Consider the following 17,705-nt stretch of genomic DNA (forward strand, 5'->3'; position numbering starts at 1 on the left):
CCCTAGTGGATGAAGATTTTGTCCTATAGCTCAGACCTCCATGAAGTTACAGCACCTGGAATATATTTCCCAACGTGTCTAATAACAGCATAAAGACGTGTGGGTCTGAATACGAGGCTTAAGACATTGTCAAAACTGGAATAGTAATCAGGGTTTGATGATTTATTACACGTCTGTGGCGGCTATCAGCACTTATTGTATTATACCAAGTGTCGGAAAATATTTTCCCAAGAAGCTTATTGTCTGTTGGGGTTTGTGGGGTCAATACTCTCCTGACATGATGGATGTTGTTTCTGTGGCCAAGCTGCGTTCACACAACAGCGAAGCTTTCCTCTGTACAATTAATCCAGATTGTTAATCATCGGGTTTGTGTAACAGTCGGGTTAAAAGCCCCATTTATAAACGACCCCACACATGATATCATATTTCCTTCTATGACTATGGATCCATCTATTCAAGTGAAATCTTAGGCCGCGGCGTGAAACGTTGGGACAATAAACAAACTCTTATGTACAAGGTAACTATTATCAGTGCAGATTCCTAACATTTCGTCCATTGGCAACACATTATGGGGACATTTTCCATTACGTCAGCCTTTGGGATTTATGGATCTAATAAAAGATTTTAAAGGGACCTTCCACAAGTTTTGTTACCACACTACATCTTGGACACTCGAGACATCACTGTTCCTCCTGAGATCATCGTGACAGATGTGATTTGTAATTCGTTGACATCTTACACAGCAGCAGAGGTTTACACTTGTAAACATGGTTTTATATGAAAAGCCTCCAGCCCTCGACCAGCGGCTGTTTCTTATAAACAATCCGCTCTGGATCCATCTTAACGAAAACTCCTTATATGTGCAAAGAAAAAGGCCAAAAACAAGGAGCAATCGCACATGAATAGGAATATACGGAGATGATCAGCCTTCATGTAGAAAAGCAGCATATTAGATAAAAACTTGTTATTCTTCATGGTCCCGTCATGTGTACATCTCGACCGGGGCCAGGAGAGCTCCTGGCTCATTTCTATGTGGTGTAAGAGGGTTGTTAGTTCCTCAAAGTGTCAAAGTGCCAATACATCTGCACCAGGGAACAGAAATATCTTTTACCCTGAGAGTATATATACAGCTCAACGATTGAAAATTGGTCCAAGAATACCTTATTGGGTTAGATTTGCATGACTTCCATCCTTTTTTGAAGGATGACCATTCATAGAAACAAAAAAAAAAATGGGTAGTGAGAAGGCATGGTTATGGGAAAGGAAAGTGACATCCTCTAAAAGTCACTACTTGGTACCAAGAGTGTTACCATGAAAAATTACCCTGTTCATAATCTCACCGCTAAAGCAATAAGCAGATTTTGCTAGGGAAAAATGTGACTAGTCAGAGATTTCTGCAGCTGGAAACGTAATACTACATAGTGGTTATGTAAATCCATGGAGGGCCCGAGTCTGCTGTGGCGGGAGGCGCTCTTCATCCTGGCTCATAAAGGGAAGGTCCGGAGCAGGAAGCTCCCTCCATATCATCCTACAGGGGATTTCTTTATAAGGCATTACTTTAATACCCTCTAGTACAAGTAACCGCACAAATCTATGGTATAGTGTGATGTTTTAAACTTTCTATAAGGCCATGGCCCCACTATCAGTATTTGGTCGGTATTTGGTCAGTATTTTTTCTCAGGAGTGTGAGCCAAAACCAGGTGAGGAACAATCAGAGAAAACATATAATAGAAACAAGTCACCAATTCTGTATTTATCACCCACTCCTGGTTTTGGCTCCCACTCCTGAGAAAAAATATCTAAATTTACATCAATATATTGATATCCTTAGCAGGCTCAAACTGAACCTTGACATCTTCTGGTTGGCGCAGGATGTGACAAGGCACAATTTGAAGCCAATTTGGTGGTCCAATATGTGATGCTAAGGGCAATGCTAATTAGCTGGTGTGCCTAATGATAGTATGGTTTTGAACACAATTTGTGGATATGAACAGAATAGATCACATGGGTGTCGGAACAGATCCTCTTTAAAGCACTAAGTGTGCAAGTTGCATTATAAAATAGCCAATAATACAATAATATACAGCATTGTCAGCTGAACATATGTATAAAACACGTCTCAATATCAATAGTTACTTACAGAGGCTGTCATCACTGGGGGAGATCACCGCTAACCAATTACCAGGTGAGTGATAGTAAGGCTGTGTGCCCACTATGCATTTTTCAAGCGTTTTTGATGCGGATTTTCTGCAGCGTAAACACTTGCAAAACGCTTGGTAATCCGTGCCCCATGATCCCCAAGGAAAATCTGCATGTTCTGTGCCCATGTTGCGGAATTTTCCGCAGCGGATTTTCCTTGCGGAAAGATCCGCAGCATGTCCATTATTTGTGCGTTTCTGCATGCGGATTTGAGGTCCCAATGCACTTGAAAGACGCAAGTCAAATCCGCATGTAAAAACTAGTCAAAAATGCGTGTAAAATCCGCATGCGTTTTTGACTGCCAAGAACATGCAGAAACGCTGCAGAAATTTTCTGCTTCATTTCTTCATCGTGGGCACATAGCCTAAATGATAACAGCCCTGCATGGTGAGAGACGTGTGTCCGTCTCTTTAGTCGATCACCTAAGGATTGCGTGGATCCAGTACTGTTCTATATAAAACATTATTGTTCATCGATATCCTGTGCACTCCGGGAGATACTGAGCTATTTTCACAATCTGATGTCATCCTGCACAGATCCCAAATTTAAACAAAAGCAAAGTGAATACAGACTGGAGACTAATTGTTCATGTGTTTCCCATCAGGATCCCTCATATCGCAAAAATTAAGCGTCTGTTTAGGATTCTTTACATAAGACAGAAGCTAAATCATTAATGTGGAGTTTGATGTCATCTGTGCAGCGTGTGAACTCACCTTGACTCCCGTGTCATCCTTATATTAATTCACAGGGACAGAATATGGAAAGAGTCCATAAGTAATAATCACCTTACTAATCACCTTCCAAAACACATTCATATAAAGCCTGTACCCGATAAAGTATATTAGGTCACTGCTTACAGGGATGGTGCACCTCAAATTGCAGAAATCCCCAAAAGATTTGCTCAAAATGGAGAGGGAAAAAATAAAGGTTACAACGGACCTACAATGGTAATGCCTTTGTCTTTTCTGTTATTAGCTTATTTAGGTCCCACAAGACTTTCTGCATATACCTGGCAGTACGGATATTATCTGCTGCAGGGCATGCAGGGTGTTCTGGCACTCAGACACTGCTGAAATACATGGTCAACTTGGCAGCCATGAGGCAGGAACTAGTAAGGTGGCACTGGAGCTCTAAGATAAGAGCCCTGCTTAGACATAAGAGTTAAAAGGGTTTTTTTACTTTCAAAACTGACTTTTATAAGAGGGTTTCACCGATGCCACTGGCCTGTTTGTTTACATGTGGCACTTTACTTTTTATCAGCCTACAATTTCCCTCATGCCTAGCGCATCAGCTGGCACTTTGTCTGGCCAAGCATCTGACTAGTTTTCCAGTCACACCACTCTTTCTACGTGAATGCTCAGTATAGTAATGCCACCTCACGCACATCCAGAAGGAATTAAGGTGACCTTAGCAGTGACGGGACGTCACAGGAAATAGCCACATATGACCGGAGGGCGGGAAATTGATGACGCTTCAGAAAAGTAAGTACATATTCTTAGTAATGATTATGAATAAAATCCTATTTTGATCAGTCTTTTCTCACTTTACTTCTGTGAACAATTCCTGGGAGAAAATTGTCATCTGATGACATACGTTGTATTTTTTGCATCTGACTTTTGTGTACCAGTGTTGAAAATCATGTTTGTGAATTCAACCATTATAGGGTGAATGTGCAGTCAGTATTGTGCTCAATGAAGACTAGAAATCCCATGTGTGAATAAGCCCTAGTGAGATATATAGGCTGCCACCGATCAGAAGCAGCTGGAGTGCAGAGGTGCCGACCCCCGTCTAGCACTGATAATACCCTCTAATCCCGCATCACATGTGTTACGCATTTGTATTAAACAATTCCCATCCACTTACACTGTTTATGAATCTACAAGTGAGTAATGAATGAATAAATATGCAGAATGGGAGTCCTTGAAGTCTCGTTACTGTTCGTTCACCATACGGAATCTGTTATGTGGCTACGGGGCAGATGAAAAATGGAGAGCGGACAGAACCGATGTAAAAACCCGGTCTCAGTGTTTATCCGTTACCATGGTAACAAGCTCAACAGATTGTGCAACCTCCACGGTCAGATAAGTGTTTACGTGGAAAAGAAGAAGAAAAAAAGTGTTTGTTTTAAATAGTGAACGTGCTATGAGAATGACATCATGAAAAGCGTCTGCCCCCACCTCCTCTATTACTGACTGCCAGACTAAATGATGCTCAGCCATTGTTTGCAGTAATTCATCAGGGCTTGTTATTGTTACCAGCGTCTCTACCATCAGAGACGCTAATAGAGGCCTCAAAATTAAAAGTGAGGGAGGGGGCACACTGTGCCTGAGAAGTACAAAATAGCTTACAGCAGCTTTTACTCCTGTTTCCAAGACCGGTACCCCAAGCCTCATAAATTACTTCTGCGGTACTTGTACCACAGGTGCACAACCCAAGGCTCAGAGGGAATACCTGTTGCTTCATAATGGGATCCTGAAAGATTACATAGCTAGATTGAAGATAGAAGCATAGATAGATTAGAGATAAATAGATAAACAGATAGAAAGGCAGACAGACCACAGCTGGTTCTAACACAAAGACGCCAGACTCATGGGCACATGGGCTACCTTCATGCTAGACCAATGCCGCACATGTGTCCATATCGTATATGGCACCTGCCGCACATGCATCCCTCATGTATAGGACTCAGACAGCACAAGTGCCATTCACTTATAACTTGAGCAGAATGCTTGACACGACACCTGAGCGCCGGTGCGGCTGCACAGGCGCTCCTATTTCCCCTGATACACAGAAAGACTGATATGAGCTACTGCAGATGAATAGAAGATAGGTGAGGTGGTACAAACTCTCCTATTGCTTCCTGTCTGCCTGTGTCATTCTTTTTTTAGGAGATCTGCAGCTGCAAACCTGTTGCAAAACCCACGTGATTTGGTGATTGATTGATAAATTAACAGTCATTAGATTAAAAACAAGCAAAGCAAATCATTCTGGCTTGACCGTCATATATGAGATTGATCCTTGAAAAACAGAAGGCATTATATCAGAGTGCATCAAATCTTAGAGGGTGAACCATACACCAGCGTTACCACATTTGCTCACAGGTCCCATAGGAACCCAGACCTTTATTCAAACGCATTAAAGTTCAGAACCTCTGGCTGTGTACGACTCTGTGTGTTTCAGCGGTGAAAATCACTGATGAAAAATGTAATACATTGTGAAGCTTCTCTCTTTTAACTACCGTGAATAATACGATCCATGCGACACACTAGCCCTTACACCACAAAGTCAGTGAGGGCTCCCCGCTGAGTGCAGAGTATCCCATACTTTGTGTGCTTCGATGACCACTGAATTACAGACTCAGAGCCAGATAATCACTTGTTAGAAGAGCCGCAAGAAAGGCTGAACACCACTATGTAGCAGGGTGGGATTCTTATTTCCACACCAATATTACTAGGAAGAGAAACGTGAAAATCCTGCCAAGAATTATCTAATGGAGAAAGATATTAGAAAGCAGAACAACCTTTATTATTGGATAATAGACCCTAACTTATAGGCTCCCTGTCTGTAACATGTTCTCCAAGGGTCTCATACCAACGGTGGGAGAGACACAGAATACCCCACCGTGCTATCCCGGATATGAGGCATCTACTGGTCACCATTCTTCACTTTCCTCATTGGATCAATGGAGAAAAACTGCATAATGGGCGCAGAAAATTATTATAAAAAAGTAAAAAAAAATGCTACATAAAAGCCTAAACACGAATTAATTTAAAGGGATATTCTATTCCCACCAAGGGGCTAAAACCACTGGCTGATACAAGCAGGCAGAGAAGGAATGAAGAGTTGGCTGCTACTCACAGTAATGGGAGCTACGTCAACAGCCAAGCGTGAAGCCACCACGCCATTCATTCTCATCCTCTAAGCAGGACTGGGATTGGGGGACCCCCCCTTCTTCACAGAGGTGTAAAGTGACTTATGATATGTCCACTGGATATGCTAAAAAAGTATCAAAGACTACTGCATAAAGAAATACTAAATGTAAAGGAAAATCACATAAAAATCGTTAAAAAAAAAATCCATAAATAAATATTCTTCGGGTGTCTCAGGAGGTCACCCCCTTTTCTCATTCCCACAAACCTCACATCAGACTTGTATTGTCACCCGCACTATTCTGTCAGCAGTATGAGACGAGGAACGCTGAGCTAAAGACTGAAAAAAACTTTGGACAAGTTTTTAATTCTTCTATTTAATTTTCAAATTCATTTTTACATCTAATGTTTCTTGAATTTTAGGGCAAACATGTAATATAAATTTGGGGAGTGGAAGAAAACAAATCATGGCATCCAGACAAAATGGATGCAGACATGGGAAAAGATCCCAACTACATGTTATATTGAAAGCTATAGACCCAGGTTATAAGTACTAGCCCCTTATGGTCCGTTCACACCATGTGCTCCATGTTGTATTTCTGCCACATTTGCGTGTGCCGACCTCAGATTAATATTCATAATGAGACGTATACATAAAAATACAGGGCTAATTAAGAACAGCTGTAGATCTCTGCTCCAACAGAACAGGCATTGATTTACTCAGGACCCACGTGTGACAAGTAACAATGTCTTCTGTCATGTTGGATCAGGGTTAATTAGTAACAGGCAGACGAAAATGTGGATGCTTACGACAAGCAGAGGAAAAGGGTCTCGCTTCTCCGTACATGGCATACATGTCATTTCCCAGGTGCAGGCTAGCCCATTCCTGCTCCTGTCATCCCAGCAAGGATTATTGGGAATGACAGCTAATTTACATTCATTCATAGGGCGGGGAGTTTGATTGACGGCTGTCAATCACTGTTTCCACCTCTATGAATCCATCCTTTCAGATAGCAGATATTCTCTTAAAAGATGCAGTGCTACTAACACGGTTCATAAGTGCAGGAGGATTTTACTCTCATTATAGACGTGATTATTGATCTGGGTTGTGGGGAGCATAAGCATATCTATGTGTAAAAGTTACACGTACTCTGTCGCCGATAACTTGTGGTACTCTCATCTAGCACCAGGTATGTGCTTTTATATCCCATACCAGCCTAGCCATGGTGTCCCTATGGACTGCATCACAGAAGGGAAAGTTTTCTAATATGTGCAATACAAAAAGCAAGAGACTGGTCACAGTATACACTACAGGGTGGAAAAACATTGGGCACAAGGAACAGAGCATCACAAAAGGAGAGACGAAGAAAGTACTGTAAGCAATACACATGTCTACGGAGCATGGGTGACTGTGTGACTAAGTCTTCACTCCACTGCTGCTAAAGATAGTAGCAGTTACACAGCTAGGCATTGGATCAAACTTAAAGAGGTGCATGAGGTGTCGATTGACGAAAGAAAATAAAAGCCTACACCTTTGTTATAGTGCTGGACTCTACAACTGGACCTTCACTAGTCAAACCTTCTGACTATCTCTATGACACGTCAGAAGTTTTCAGAAAGTGCAAAAAGTTTTGTTTTGTGTGTCAAACTTAGAAATAAGGTAGCCTCATAAGAAGTGGGACACTAAATGCCCCTGCCGATATTGACGACTGGTTTGGCCGACAGTCTAATGTGTATGGGGGGCCACCAACCTATGATGATGTTCGGAGAAATAAGGATCCAGCATGTCCGATTTTAGGCAGCAGATCTTTTTTGTTCTCTAAGAGATAAGACATTTCTGGAAGCAGCTTTCTCATAGAGGATACATGAGTGCTCGGCAACGTTTGCGCTCCAGAGTATGGGAGAGTCGGGTGAGATAGTTGCCGGCCAAAGCATCATTTGTCCAACAGCTATCTAGAGTGTATGAGGGGCTTTGGCAGTGGAAACCTCACGTATCAGACATGAATGACCAATACCAACCATGTTGTCCTATAGCTTCATTGAGAGCCTTGGAGGTTGTGCAATCTGCCAGTGTGGCCCGTCGGTTGAGAAAACAATGCACTTCTGTACTAGAGGAAATCATCCCGACTATATAAGTAAAAAATGAATCTTCCAATTGTCCCTTTTTGAGCCCAAATCTTACTGTTCCTCTCTGGATAAGATTATCAGGCAAATACGGATACATCTTCCCCAAGAGACCACGCTTATGTAATATCCATATTACTTCATGAGTTTTATTTTACCAATATATTTTTATGGCACCTGCTAATGTTGATTTTTACAGACATGTGAACATTGGTGGCTATGTTTCTCCTGAAGTGTCAAGTATCGCTTCTTTGCTATCTAAAATTCCTAGGCCAGCTGTTGTAAATGTCCATTGGTATTTACGAGAATAACTTGCATATATCTCTACTCAGGACCTCGCAGGTATTTCTATGAAGAAGACCGCCAATCCGCAGAACCTGTTAATCAGGCGAATATTGTGAGATACAGTACAGGCCAAACGTTTGGACACACCTTCTCATTTAAAGATTTTTCTGTATTTTCATGACTATGAAAATTGTACATTCACACTGAAGACATCAAAACTATGAATTAACACATGTGGAATTATATACATAAAAAAGTGTGAAACAACTGAAAATATGTCTCATATTCTAGGTTCTTCAAAGTAGCCACCTTTTGCTTTGCACACTCTTGGCATTCTCTTGATGAGCTTCAAGACATAGTCACCGGAAATGGTCTACCAACAATCTTGAAGGCGTTCCCAGAGATGCTTAGCACTTGTTGGCCCTTTTGCCTTCACTCTGCGGTCCAGCTCACCCCAAACCATCTCGACTGGGTTCGGGTCTGGTGACTGTGGAGGCCAGGTCATCTGGCGTAGCACCCCATCACTTTCCCTCTTGGCCAAATAGCCTTTACACAACCTGGACGTGTGTTTGGGGTCATTGTGCTATATAAAAATAAATAATGGTCCAACTAAACGTAAGCCGGATGGAATAGCATGCCGCTGCAAGATGCTGTGGTATCCATGCTGGTTCAGTATGCCTTCAATTTTGAATAAATCCCCAACAGTGTCACCAGCAAAGCACCCCCACACCATCACACCTCCTCCTCCATGCTTCATAGTGGGAACCAGGCATGTAGAGTCCATCTGTTCACCTTTTCTGCGTCGCACAAAGACACGGTGGTTGGAACCAAAGATCTCAAATTTGGACTCATCAGACCAAAGCACAGATTTCCACTGGTCTAATGTCCATTCCTTGTGTTCTTTAGCCCAAACAAGTCTCTTCTGCTTGTTGCCTGTCCTTATCAGTGGATTCCTAGCAGCTATTTTACCATGAAGGCCTGCTGCACAAAGTCTCCTCTTAACAGTTGTTGTAGAGATGTGTCTGCTGCTAGAACTCTGTGTGGCATTGACCTGGTCTCTAATCTGAGCTGCTGTTAACCTGCGATTTCTGAGGCTGGTGACTCGGATAAACTTATCCTCAGAAGCAGAGGTGACTCTTGGTCTTCCTTTCCTGGGGCGGTCCTCATGTGAGCCAGTTTCTTTGTAGCGCTTGATGGTTTTTCCAACTGCACTTGGGGACATTTTCAAAGTTTTCCCAATTTTTCGGACTGACTGACCTTCATTTCTTAAAGTAATGATGGCCACTCGTTTTTCTTTACTTAGCTGCTTTTTTCTTGCCATAATACAAATTCTAACAGTCTATTCAGTAGGACTATCAGCTGTGTATCCACCAGACTTCTGCACAACACAAATGATGGTCCTAAACCCATTTATAAGGCAAGAAATCCCACTTATTAAACCTGACAGGGCACACCTGTGAAGTGAAAACCATTTCCGGTGACTACCTCTTGAAGATCATCAAGAGAATGCCAAGAGTGTGCAAAGCAGTCATCAAAGCAAAAGGTGGCTACTTTGAAGAACCTAGAATATAAGACATATTTTCAGTTGTTTCACACTTTTTTGCTAAGTATATAATTCCACGTGTTAATTCATAGTTTTGATGCCTTCAGTGTGAATGCACAATTTTCAAAGTCATGAAAATACAGAAAAATCTTTAAATGAGAAGGTGTGTCCAAACTTTTGGTCTGTACTGTACAAAAATAAAAATAAAAATTGAAGACCAGCAGTGCCAAAGATCTTACACAGATGCATGAAAAATAATCATACTACCCACCATGATAATCACTCATTACTATTAAATATCTGAAGACAACTAATTTGGTGTTTAGTCCCTTACAGAAGACGTTTGGGGATGGATTCAGGTAGGACTACAGCCCATTGATGCCATATATACATGGATCTGAAGATGTGGCCAGCAGTCTAACACCCCATTAACCTTCTCTGTGGTGGGTGATTGCCGAAAGGAGGTTAGTGGTGATGATGGCTCCTCTATAATTATGGTTTTGGAGTAAGACATGGCAATCTCTGTGGTCACCTCTAGATAAAACCATTATAAAAAGTCCCTCTATAAATGGTACAAAGTTCATAGTTACAAGTTACAGAGCAGCTCGTGTCATAGTCCATCCTAATACAAATTATTATAGCACCACTGATAAATCAATATAGAAATAAAAAATATTTGCTGCTTTTAATTTTATTTTCATTCCCATCATGCTTTAGGGTGAAAGATACATTTTAGATTCCCTTTACCTTGGGAGAAAGGACTGCTCTGTGTATGAGCTGCCAGGAAGGGTAGAGCAAGGACCATGACATCTGCTCCGACTTCAGTGATTGGTTCAGATAACTGGTGGTCACCATTTTTAAAAAGCTTCCTTCAACTGAAAGAGAACCTGTCAGCAGGATTTAGCCCTATGAACTAAAGACATGGCCATAATGGTGCTGTGATGCTGATTAATCGGATACCTGATGTGAAGGGATCCACTCAGTGGCTGCTGAATACTCACCTTGTGAAGTTTTCATAAAATGACGTCTTCTGTGCTCCAGTGTGCTTTGGGGTGGGATGTGGGGGCAGGGTCTTCTTCTGATTCTCAGCCTCCTCTGCTTCCTGTGCATGTCACTGATTATTCAGTGACCTTCCTCCTTTTTAAAATTCCGTTTTGGTAAACCTTCCCCCATTGTCTCCAATGCAATTCCGCACTTTCAATGCCCATGCTGCGTATTTTTCCGCAGCATTTATGCTGCACTCAAAAATACGCAGCATGTCCATTAATTTTGCGGACACGCAGCGTAATCGCCGCCATTGACTTGCATTAGAACGCGCTAATTCCGCAAGACTGCATCTGTACTTGCGCAATTGGCGCATTCTAATGTGCGGATGGTACCCAAGTCTGGAGGAGAGGAGAGTCTCATCCAGACCTGGGTACCATACAATCTGTAAAAAAAAGAATTTAAAATAAAAAATAAAGTTTATACTTACCTTCCGATGTCCTCCCGGTGTTTTGTCCACGCCGTCCGGTCTCTTGCAATGTTCGAGCTGTTGTGAAGGACCTGCCATGACGTCACTGAGTCATGTGACCCATCACATGACTCAATGACGTCACCGCAGGTCCTTCACACCACCGCAAGCAATGCAAGAGACCGGACGCAGCAGAGATGACACCGGGAAGACACCGGAAGGTAAGTATAATCTTTTTTTTATTATTTTTTACCATTCTTATTCTTTTTTTTTTAACTATTACTAGGTCACACTATATATAAACCTGTAAATACTAGCGAGGGAGGAGGGGGATGGGGATGGGGATGCAGATGTAGCTTCTCAGCCAGTGTTTCAATGAAACTGCATTAGGAGAGGAGCACCATGGGGAGACATCTGAGTGGCTCAGAGCACAATTCTTACCCCACAGCCCAGATAGTAAATACGGGGGCAAAATGTACATTTTAAGAAACTAATAGGAAAAAGAAAATAACTCATAATATGCAACATTTCTGTCTGCACTTATCTAATACACATCTACAACTGCCTAGGAAATAATTGTAATTTTTGGATTACAATTATATTAAATATCTTCCATCAATTCAACCAATTATCATGTGAAATAAAAGCACGAAGGAAACCCATTATTAAACTTCTGCCTCGCCTTTTTTACATTACTATGTCTTACATCCCAAGTCTCATCCCGCTAAGAAGAGAGTTGCACTTTTGACCTAGAGAAAAGCTCTGAACTCGAGGACAAAAACTTTTATTTTCACGAAAATAAATTTCAAAAAAATTCCAAAGTGACAGACAACTATGAAGATTGCTCAACGCACAGACCATGGGATAGTTCTGTATTATATCATGTCCACAACAAACCACGTCGCCTTGCTGCAACTATCTATTATTTGGAACTTGGATCCCAAAATGTGTTGCTCCGATTACTGTTTTTTCCATTCCAAGGACAAGTTTAGGATCTTGCATACCACAATCATGAAGTAATAGATCTCCATCCACATTAAGTTTTGCTTTATTGATTTAACCCTTTCCTTATTACATGGAAAGGAAAATCGCACTCAGTATGGAAAAATGACTATGGACGTCATAAACCTCCTCCGGAGGAGGACCCTTGTAAATGCCTTGTGTGTGAGACATTGTCTATCTATATAACATTATCCATAAGAAGGTTAACATATATGAGTCATAATTATTAATGTTGAAGTATCAGGGGGTTAATATTCTCACAAAGTGGATTTTTGTTTTTACAACTGCAGTAATCAACACATGAATTTATGTTACAAGTGAAAACCTGACATCAGCAATAGCATCATTATAAAGGAGTCAGCCAGGCTAATGACTGCATATGATTTAGGGAATTTAAAGGTGTTGTTCGTCGCTTCTGTTTCGGTAGGTGAGTGGTGCTGATGACGTCCTGTCGCCACTTAATGGCATGCAGTATTGTGCATGTTCCCAGTAGATATATGAAGACAAGTTATTATTGGCACTGCTTCACCTCCTTAAATGTGTATATTTTTTATTGGTGATTGCATGAACAGCAGAAAACCCACGTTGTTAGGCCGGCTTTACACAGCTAACAGGGTCTAAGTATGGACTGCAATATATGGACTGGCTGTGGGCCTCCTGACAGTCTATGAGGCTGTTGAGTTTGGGGGACCTGGCGCCTATCCTTGCATCGTGGTCCATACACAAACTGTGGATGTCGGCTGTGTTAAGCCTATTACTTTGAAAGAGACATTCATCGATTAGCTGGAGAGAAGAGTTTTTCTTACTGTGGCAGATCCAGCAAATCCATATATTACATAGACAGTACATTGATTTAAATTTAGAAATGTTTAATGCTTAAGAATTGAAATCTAAACTAAATAATGTCTTAGGTATGGAAAGGGGAACATATATTAAATGGAAACACCCTCAAAAAATTTATAAAGCTATGGGAACAATGGTTAACTACTCCGGGATTGCATTAGAAAACCTTCTCAGAAACCCTATGATAGACCGTTTATACATCTCCTTGTCATAAACCTGTAAAATCTCCTAACTCAACTCAAGTCCCTAACTTACATACCCATAGTGTGATCTTGGAAAACAAAAGGGTTTTAAATAATTACATGTAAATGTTGTAATTCTCTGTATTTTAATGGAACACACCAGCAGTGAGATGGTATTCATTTATATTTGCATTCATACATGTAAATTATAATAAGCGAATGATAACACCTACGATGAACGCTAATATGAACTGGTTTGTATTTGATTGACTTATATGTTCTTTCATTTGTGTGTTTGTTTTATTTAGTTTTGATTGTTCCTAAAAAAAATTAAAATGTGAATGTATTTTGATATATTTCACAATAAAAAATGATCTGATTGAACAAATGTGTAATGCTTCATTTTTCCTGTGGGGGCACTGTAGGGAAACTGTACACTTATCTATGAAGGACACCCTGTAATCAGCTCACCCTAAGAAAAAGGTATTGTCTAAAGTAGACAACTAAATGATGGGAAATTTAATTTCCTGTAGCCCCAAGAGCTTATTATTAGGATATGTTCACACGTCATAAATACACTATCAGTTTTATCATCTGGATTTCACAAAAGCAGCACAGTGGATGAGGATTTAACAAATCTCACCTTCTTGCTGCATATAAAAATTAGTATAGAAATTGACCTTTGGTGCAGATTGCAACTTTGCAGCACATCAACTGTTTCTATGAAGTTCGTGCGGCAGAAACTCAACAAAATCCATATATAAAAGAAGCAGAATTGTTATAGATTCAAGATTCAATTTATTTTTTGGGGGAGTTTTTTTTGGGGGGGGGCAAATCAGAGTGTTTTCGAACATATCCAGAGTGCGGATATACATAAATATATTGTCGCGACTCTGTTGTCGGGTATACCGGGGTCAGGGGCTCCTACCCTGTCCCTAATGCTAGGGGTGCCCTAGCTGGCCCTGTTCCCCGGATTACTTCTGAAGGTGAAGACGCAGGGGCCACGTACCTTGTCTGAGCTCCTCAATCCGACCTCAGTCTGTTCCCTCCCCCCCAGGGAAGAGGGAAGTAGTAGTGTATGGCAGTACACAAACCAGACTAACAAGGTAATACAAACCGGACTAAAGGATAATACAAATCATACAAATAAATGCACACAAACAACAGAGGTTAACACCGGGAAGTGGAGGATGGGAAACAAACCAAAATAGGAGAATAGGATTAACACGCAACCTAAACGACACAACAGTCTAAGCTGAAATCCACCAAACGCCTTCTCAAATAACCACACTCCTAGAACCATGCAGCATAAGCTAGACCTGGCAATGATAGCCTGCTAAAGCCCAGTATATATAGGAGCGGGGAGTGGCTAACAGTGAACAGCTGAGAGCCTAAATGAATGTAAGCTTCCAGGAGCTCACAACTGAGCAGATTAACCCCTGCACTACTAAAAGAAACTTGCACCGTTTAATATGAAGGTGAAAGGCTGCTAATGAGTGCAGGAGTGGGAGGAATCAGACACTGCGGTCTTCTGGCTCCTCTCTGTCACGGTAAACATGTGACATATATTTTAAAAAATCTATATAGTAAAAAAAAGAAAACTTATTTGCTCAAATTATAGTAAAATCCATTATCAAGTAGTCCAGTACTTGCAGAGATTCATGAATAATTGAAAAACAGTAGGAACCTCATAAGATTTGAAGGTGTAGACAGAGCAGGACGAGCTGATAGTAGAATATATCATTTGGTTATTCGCTCTCATAATTCAGAATATATCATCAGCTGCTCATTAGTGCTGGATTAGTAGGAATTTTTATGTATTTTTTGTATATTTAAATAAACAAAAAACAGCATCGAGAAGTCTAATATCTTCCCCTGCTCATCTTTTTCTCCCCGGAGTCCATACAAAGCTCACTTATAACGTCTCCCACATACTAAAGAGAGAAGACGTTTTATTTAGGATAAACACTGCACAGGAAGTTTCCATGAAACATGAGGATTTCTTTTCCAGAAATGTCTTAAGTTCTTTTGTTTTGCTAAAGTTAGTGACTGCACATGTGCCGAGAATCTGTAAAAGCCATCTCTCTCTTGTTTGACCATACATAAAAATACTTTTATTTGGTTCCTGTGGTTTACAAAAAGAAAAAAAATCCTCTCCATTCGGAAAATAGGAATATTTGTGAACAAAGTCTGAATTCTTCTGGTATTTTCTTTAGCCATTAAAAGGTCTGATGACGGCAAGACTATTTTTCTGCTTTTCTTACTGAAAGTAATTAGACTTTTTTTTCCCCCCAACTTACTAGCATGATAATAAAGATTGTTCTTCTGTTATGTCAATGATGCTCTATGATAAGGAAGCCGTAGGCCATCAATACAATGTTAGGTTCCTTTGCCTTGTAATGGGAATGCTAATTACAGATCTCTTAGCTTCCACCTAACACTCCTTTAGGGACAGTATGATTTTTGAAAAAATAAAATAGTATAGAAAATTTATACCTGCGAGATCTTCCTTGGAGGAGACCAGACGAGGAGAACTGTTTCCGGGCTCGATCCTTAATGAAAGTCTAAAAAATAAGAAATATATTTATAGGTTTAGTGAGAATTTTTTTAAACAAATATTAAAAATGATCATTATTCATAAAGCATCAATAAGAAATGTCAGAATTTATCATTTCATGTTATTAACCCCTTCACACCCCAGCCTGTTTTCACCTTCATGACCAGGCCAAATTTTACAATTCTCACCTTATGTGGTAATAATTCAGGAACGCTTCAACATATCCCAGTGATTCTGAGACTGTTTTTTCGTGACATGTTTTACTTCATGTATGTAGTAAATTTTGGTCAATATTTTCACAACTAAACGCGAATCGTATTGAAGATTTGACAAAAATTGTGAAAATGTCGCAATTTTCAAACTTTTAATTTTTATGCCTATAAACCAGATAGTTATGCCACATAAAATAATTAATGGATAACATTTTCCACATGTCTACTTTACATTAACATCGTTTTTGAAACATAACTTTTTTTTTATTAGGAAGTTATAAGGGTTAAAAGTTGATCAGCAGTCTCTCATTTTTCCAACAAAATTTACCAAACCAATTTTGTAGGGACCACATCACATTTGAAGTGACTTTAAGGGTCCTATGTAACAGAAAATACCCAAAAGTGACACTATTTTAAAAACTGCACCCCTCAAAGTTCTCAAAACCACATTCAAGAAGCTTATTAATTCTTTAGGTGATCACAGGAATTAAATCAATGTGGAAAAAATGAACATTTTACCACAAAAATTTTGCTTTAGCTCCAAATTTTTCATTTTCACAAGGGTAACAGGAGAAAATGGATGCCACAATTTGTTGTGCAATTTCTCTTTGAGTACATGGATATCGCATATGTGGTGGAAAAGTACTGTTTGGGTGCACATCAGGGAAGAACCATCGTTTGACTTTTGGAGCACAAAAGTGGCTGGAATAGATAGAGGACACCATGGCGTGTTTGCAGAGCAACTGATGTGCCTAAAACAGTGGAAACTCCCACAAGTGACCCCATTTATCTAGAGGTATGGTGAGCACCTTGAACCTGCAGTTGCTTCACAGAGTTTTATAACATTCAGCCGTGAAAATGAAAAATTGCATTTTTCCCACAAAAATGTTACTTTAGCCCCAAATTTTCCATTTTCACAAGGATAACAGGATAAAATGGACAGTAAAATTTGTTGTGCAAGTTCTCCAGAGTATGCCATTACCCCATATGTGGTGAAAAACTACTGTTTGGGCACACTGCCGAACTCCAAAAGGAAGGAGCGACGTTTTGGAATGCAGACTTTGATGGAATGGTTTGCGGGCACCATGTCAAATTTACAGAACCCTTGAAGTGTCAAAACAGTACACGCGACCCCATTTTGGAATTAATCTAGAGGTATATTTAGATAGGGTTTTACTGATATCTGAATTGATAATGTGGTGCCATATGTAGGTTGTGCAGAGTACATATTGGTGCAATAGGATGGTGTTACTACAGTGTAAATTAGTAATGAACATTAATAATTCATGGACTTGTGGTAGACTTTGAATTATTCTTTTATGCACAGGCCGGATGTTACACTGAAAAATGGTGTAATTTCTTATCCCCCTTCTGTAGCAGACTTTGCACCTTTTTTGTGTCTGGTTTGGGGACCTGTGTAGGGGTACCTCGTACAG

The 17,705-nt window shown here is 40.3% G+C and overlaps 1 protein-coding gene across 15 annotated transcripts in view; it reads right to left on the reverse strand.

Moving 5' to 3' along the window:
• The window catches only part of RALGPS1 (Ral GEF with PH domain and SH3 binding motif 1), a 540,676-nt gene that overhangs the window by 94,720 nt on the left and 428,251 nt on the right, over positions 1–17,705 (reverse strand). For all 15 annotated transcript variants that reach the window (XM_073640264.1, XM_073640270.1, XM_073640276.1 and 12 more), the window contains one exon: positions 15,997–16,064. In XM_073640264.1, the coding sequence (XP_073496365.1) occupies positions 15,997–16,064 (68 nt within the window). The remainder of the gene's footprint in view (positions 1–15,996; positions 16,065–17,705) is intronic.

Source organism: Phyllobates terribilis, unplaced genomic scaffold (genome assembly GCF_046119375.1).
Source record: "Phyllobates terribilis strain yellow unplaced genomic scaffold, ASM4611937v1 Scaffold_7__3_contigs__length_470593459, whole genome shotgun sequence".
NCBI lineage: Eukaryota > Metazoa > Chordata > Amphibia > Anura > Dendrobatidae > Phyllobates > Phyllobates terribilis.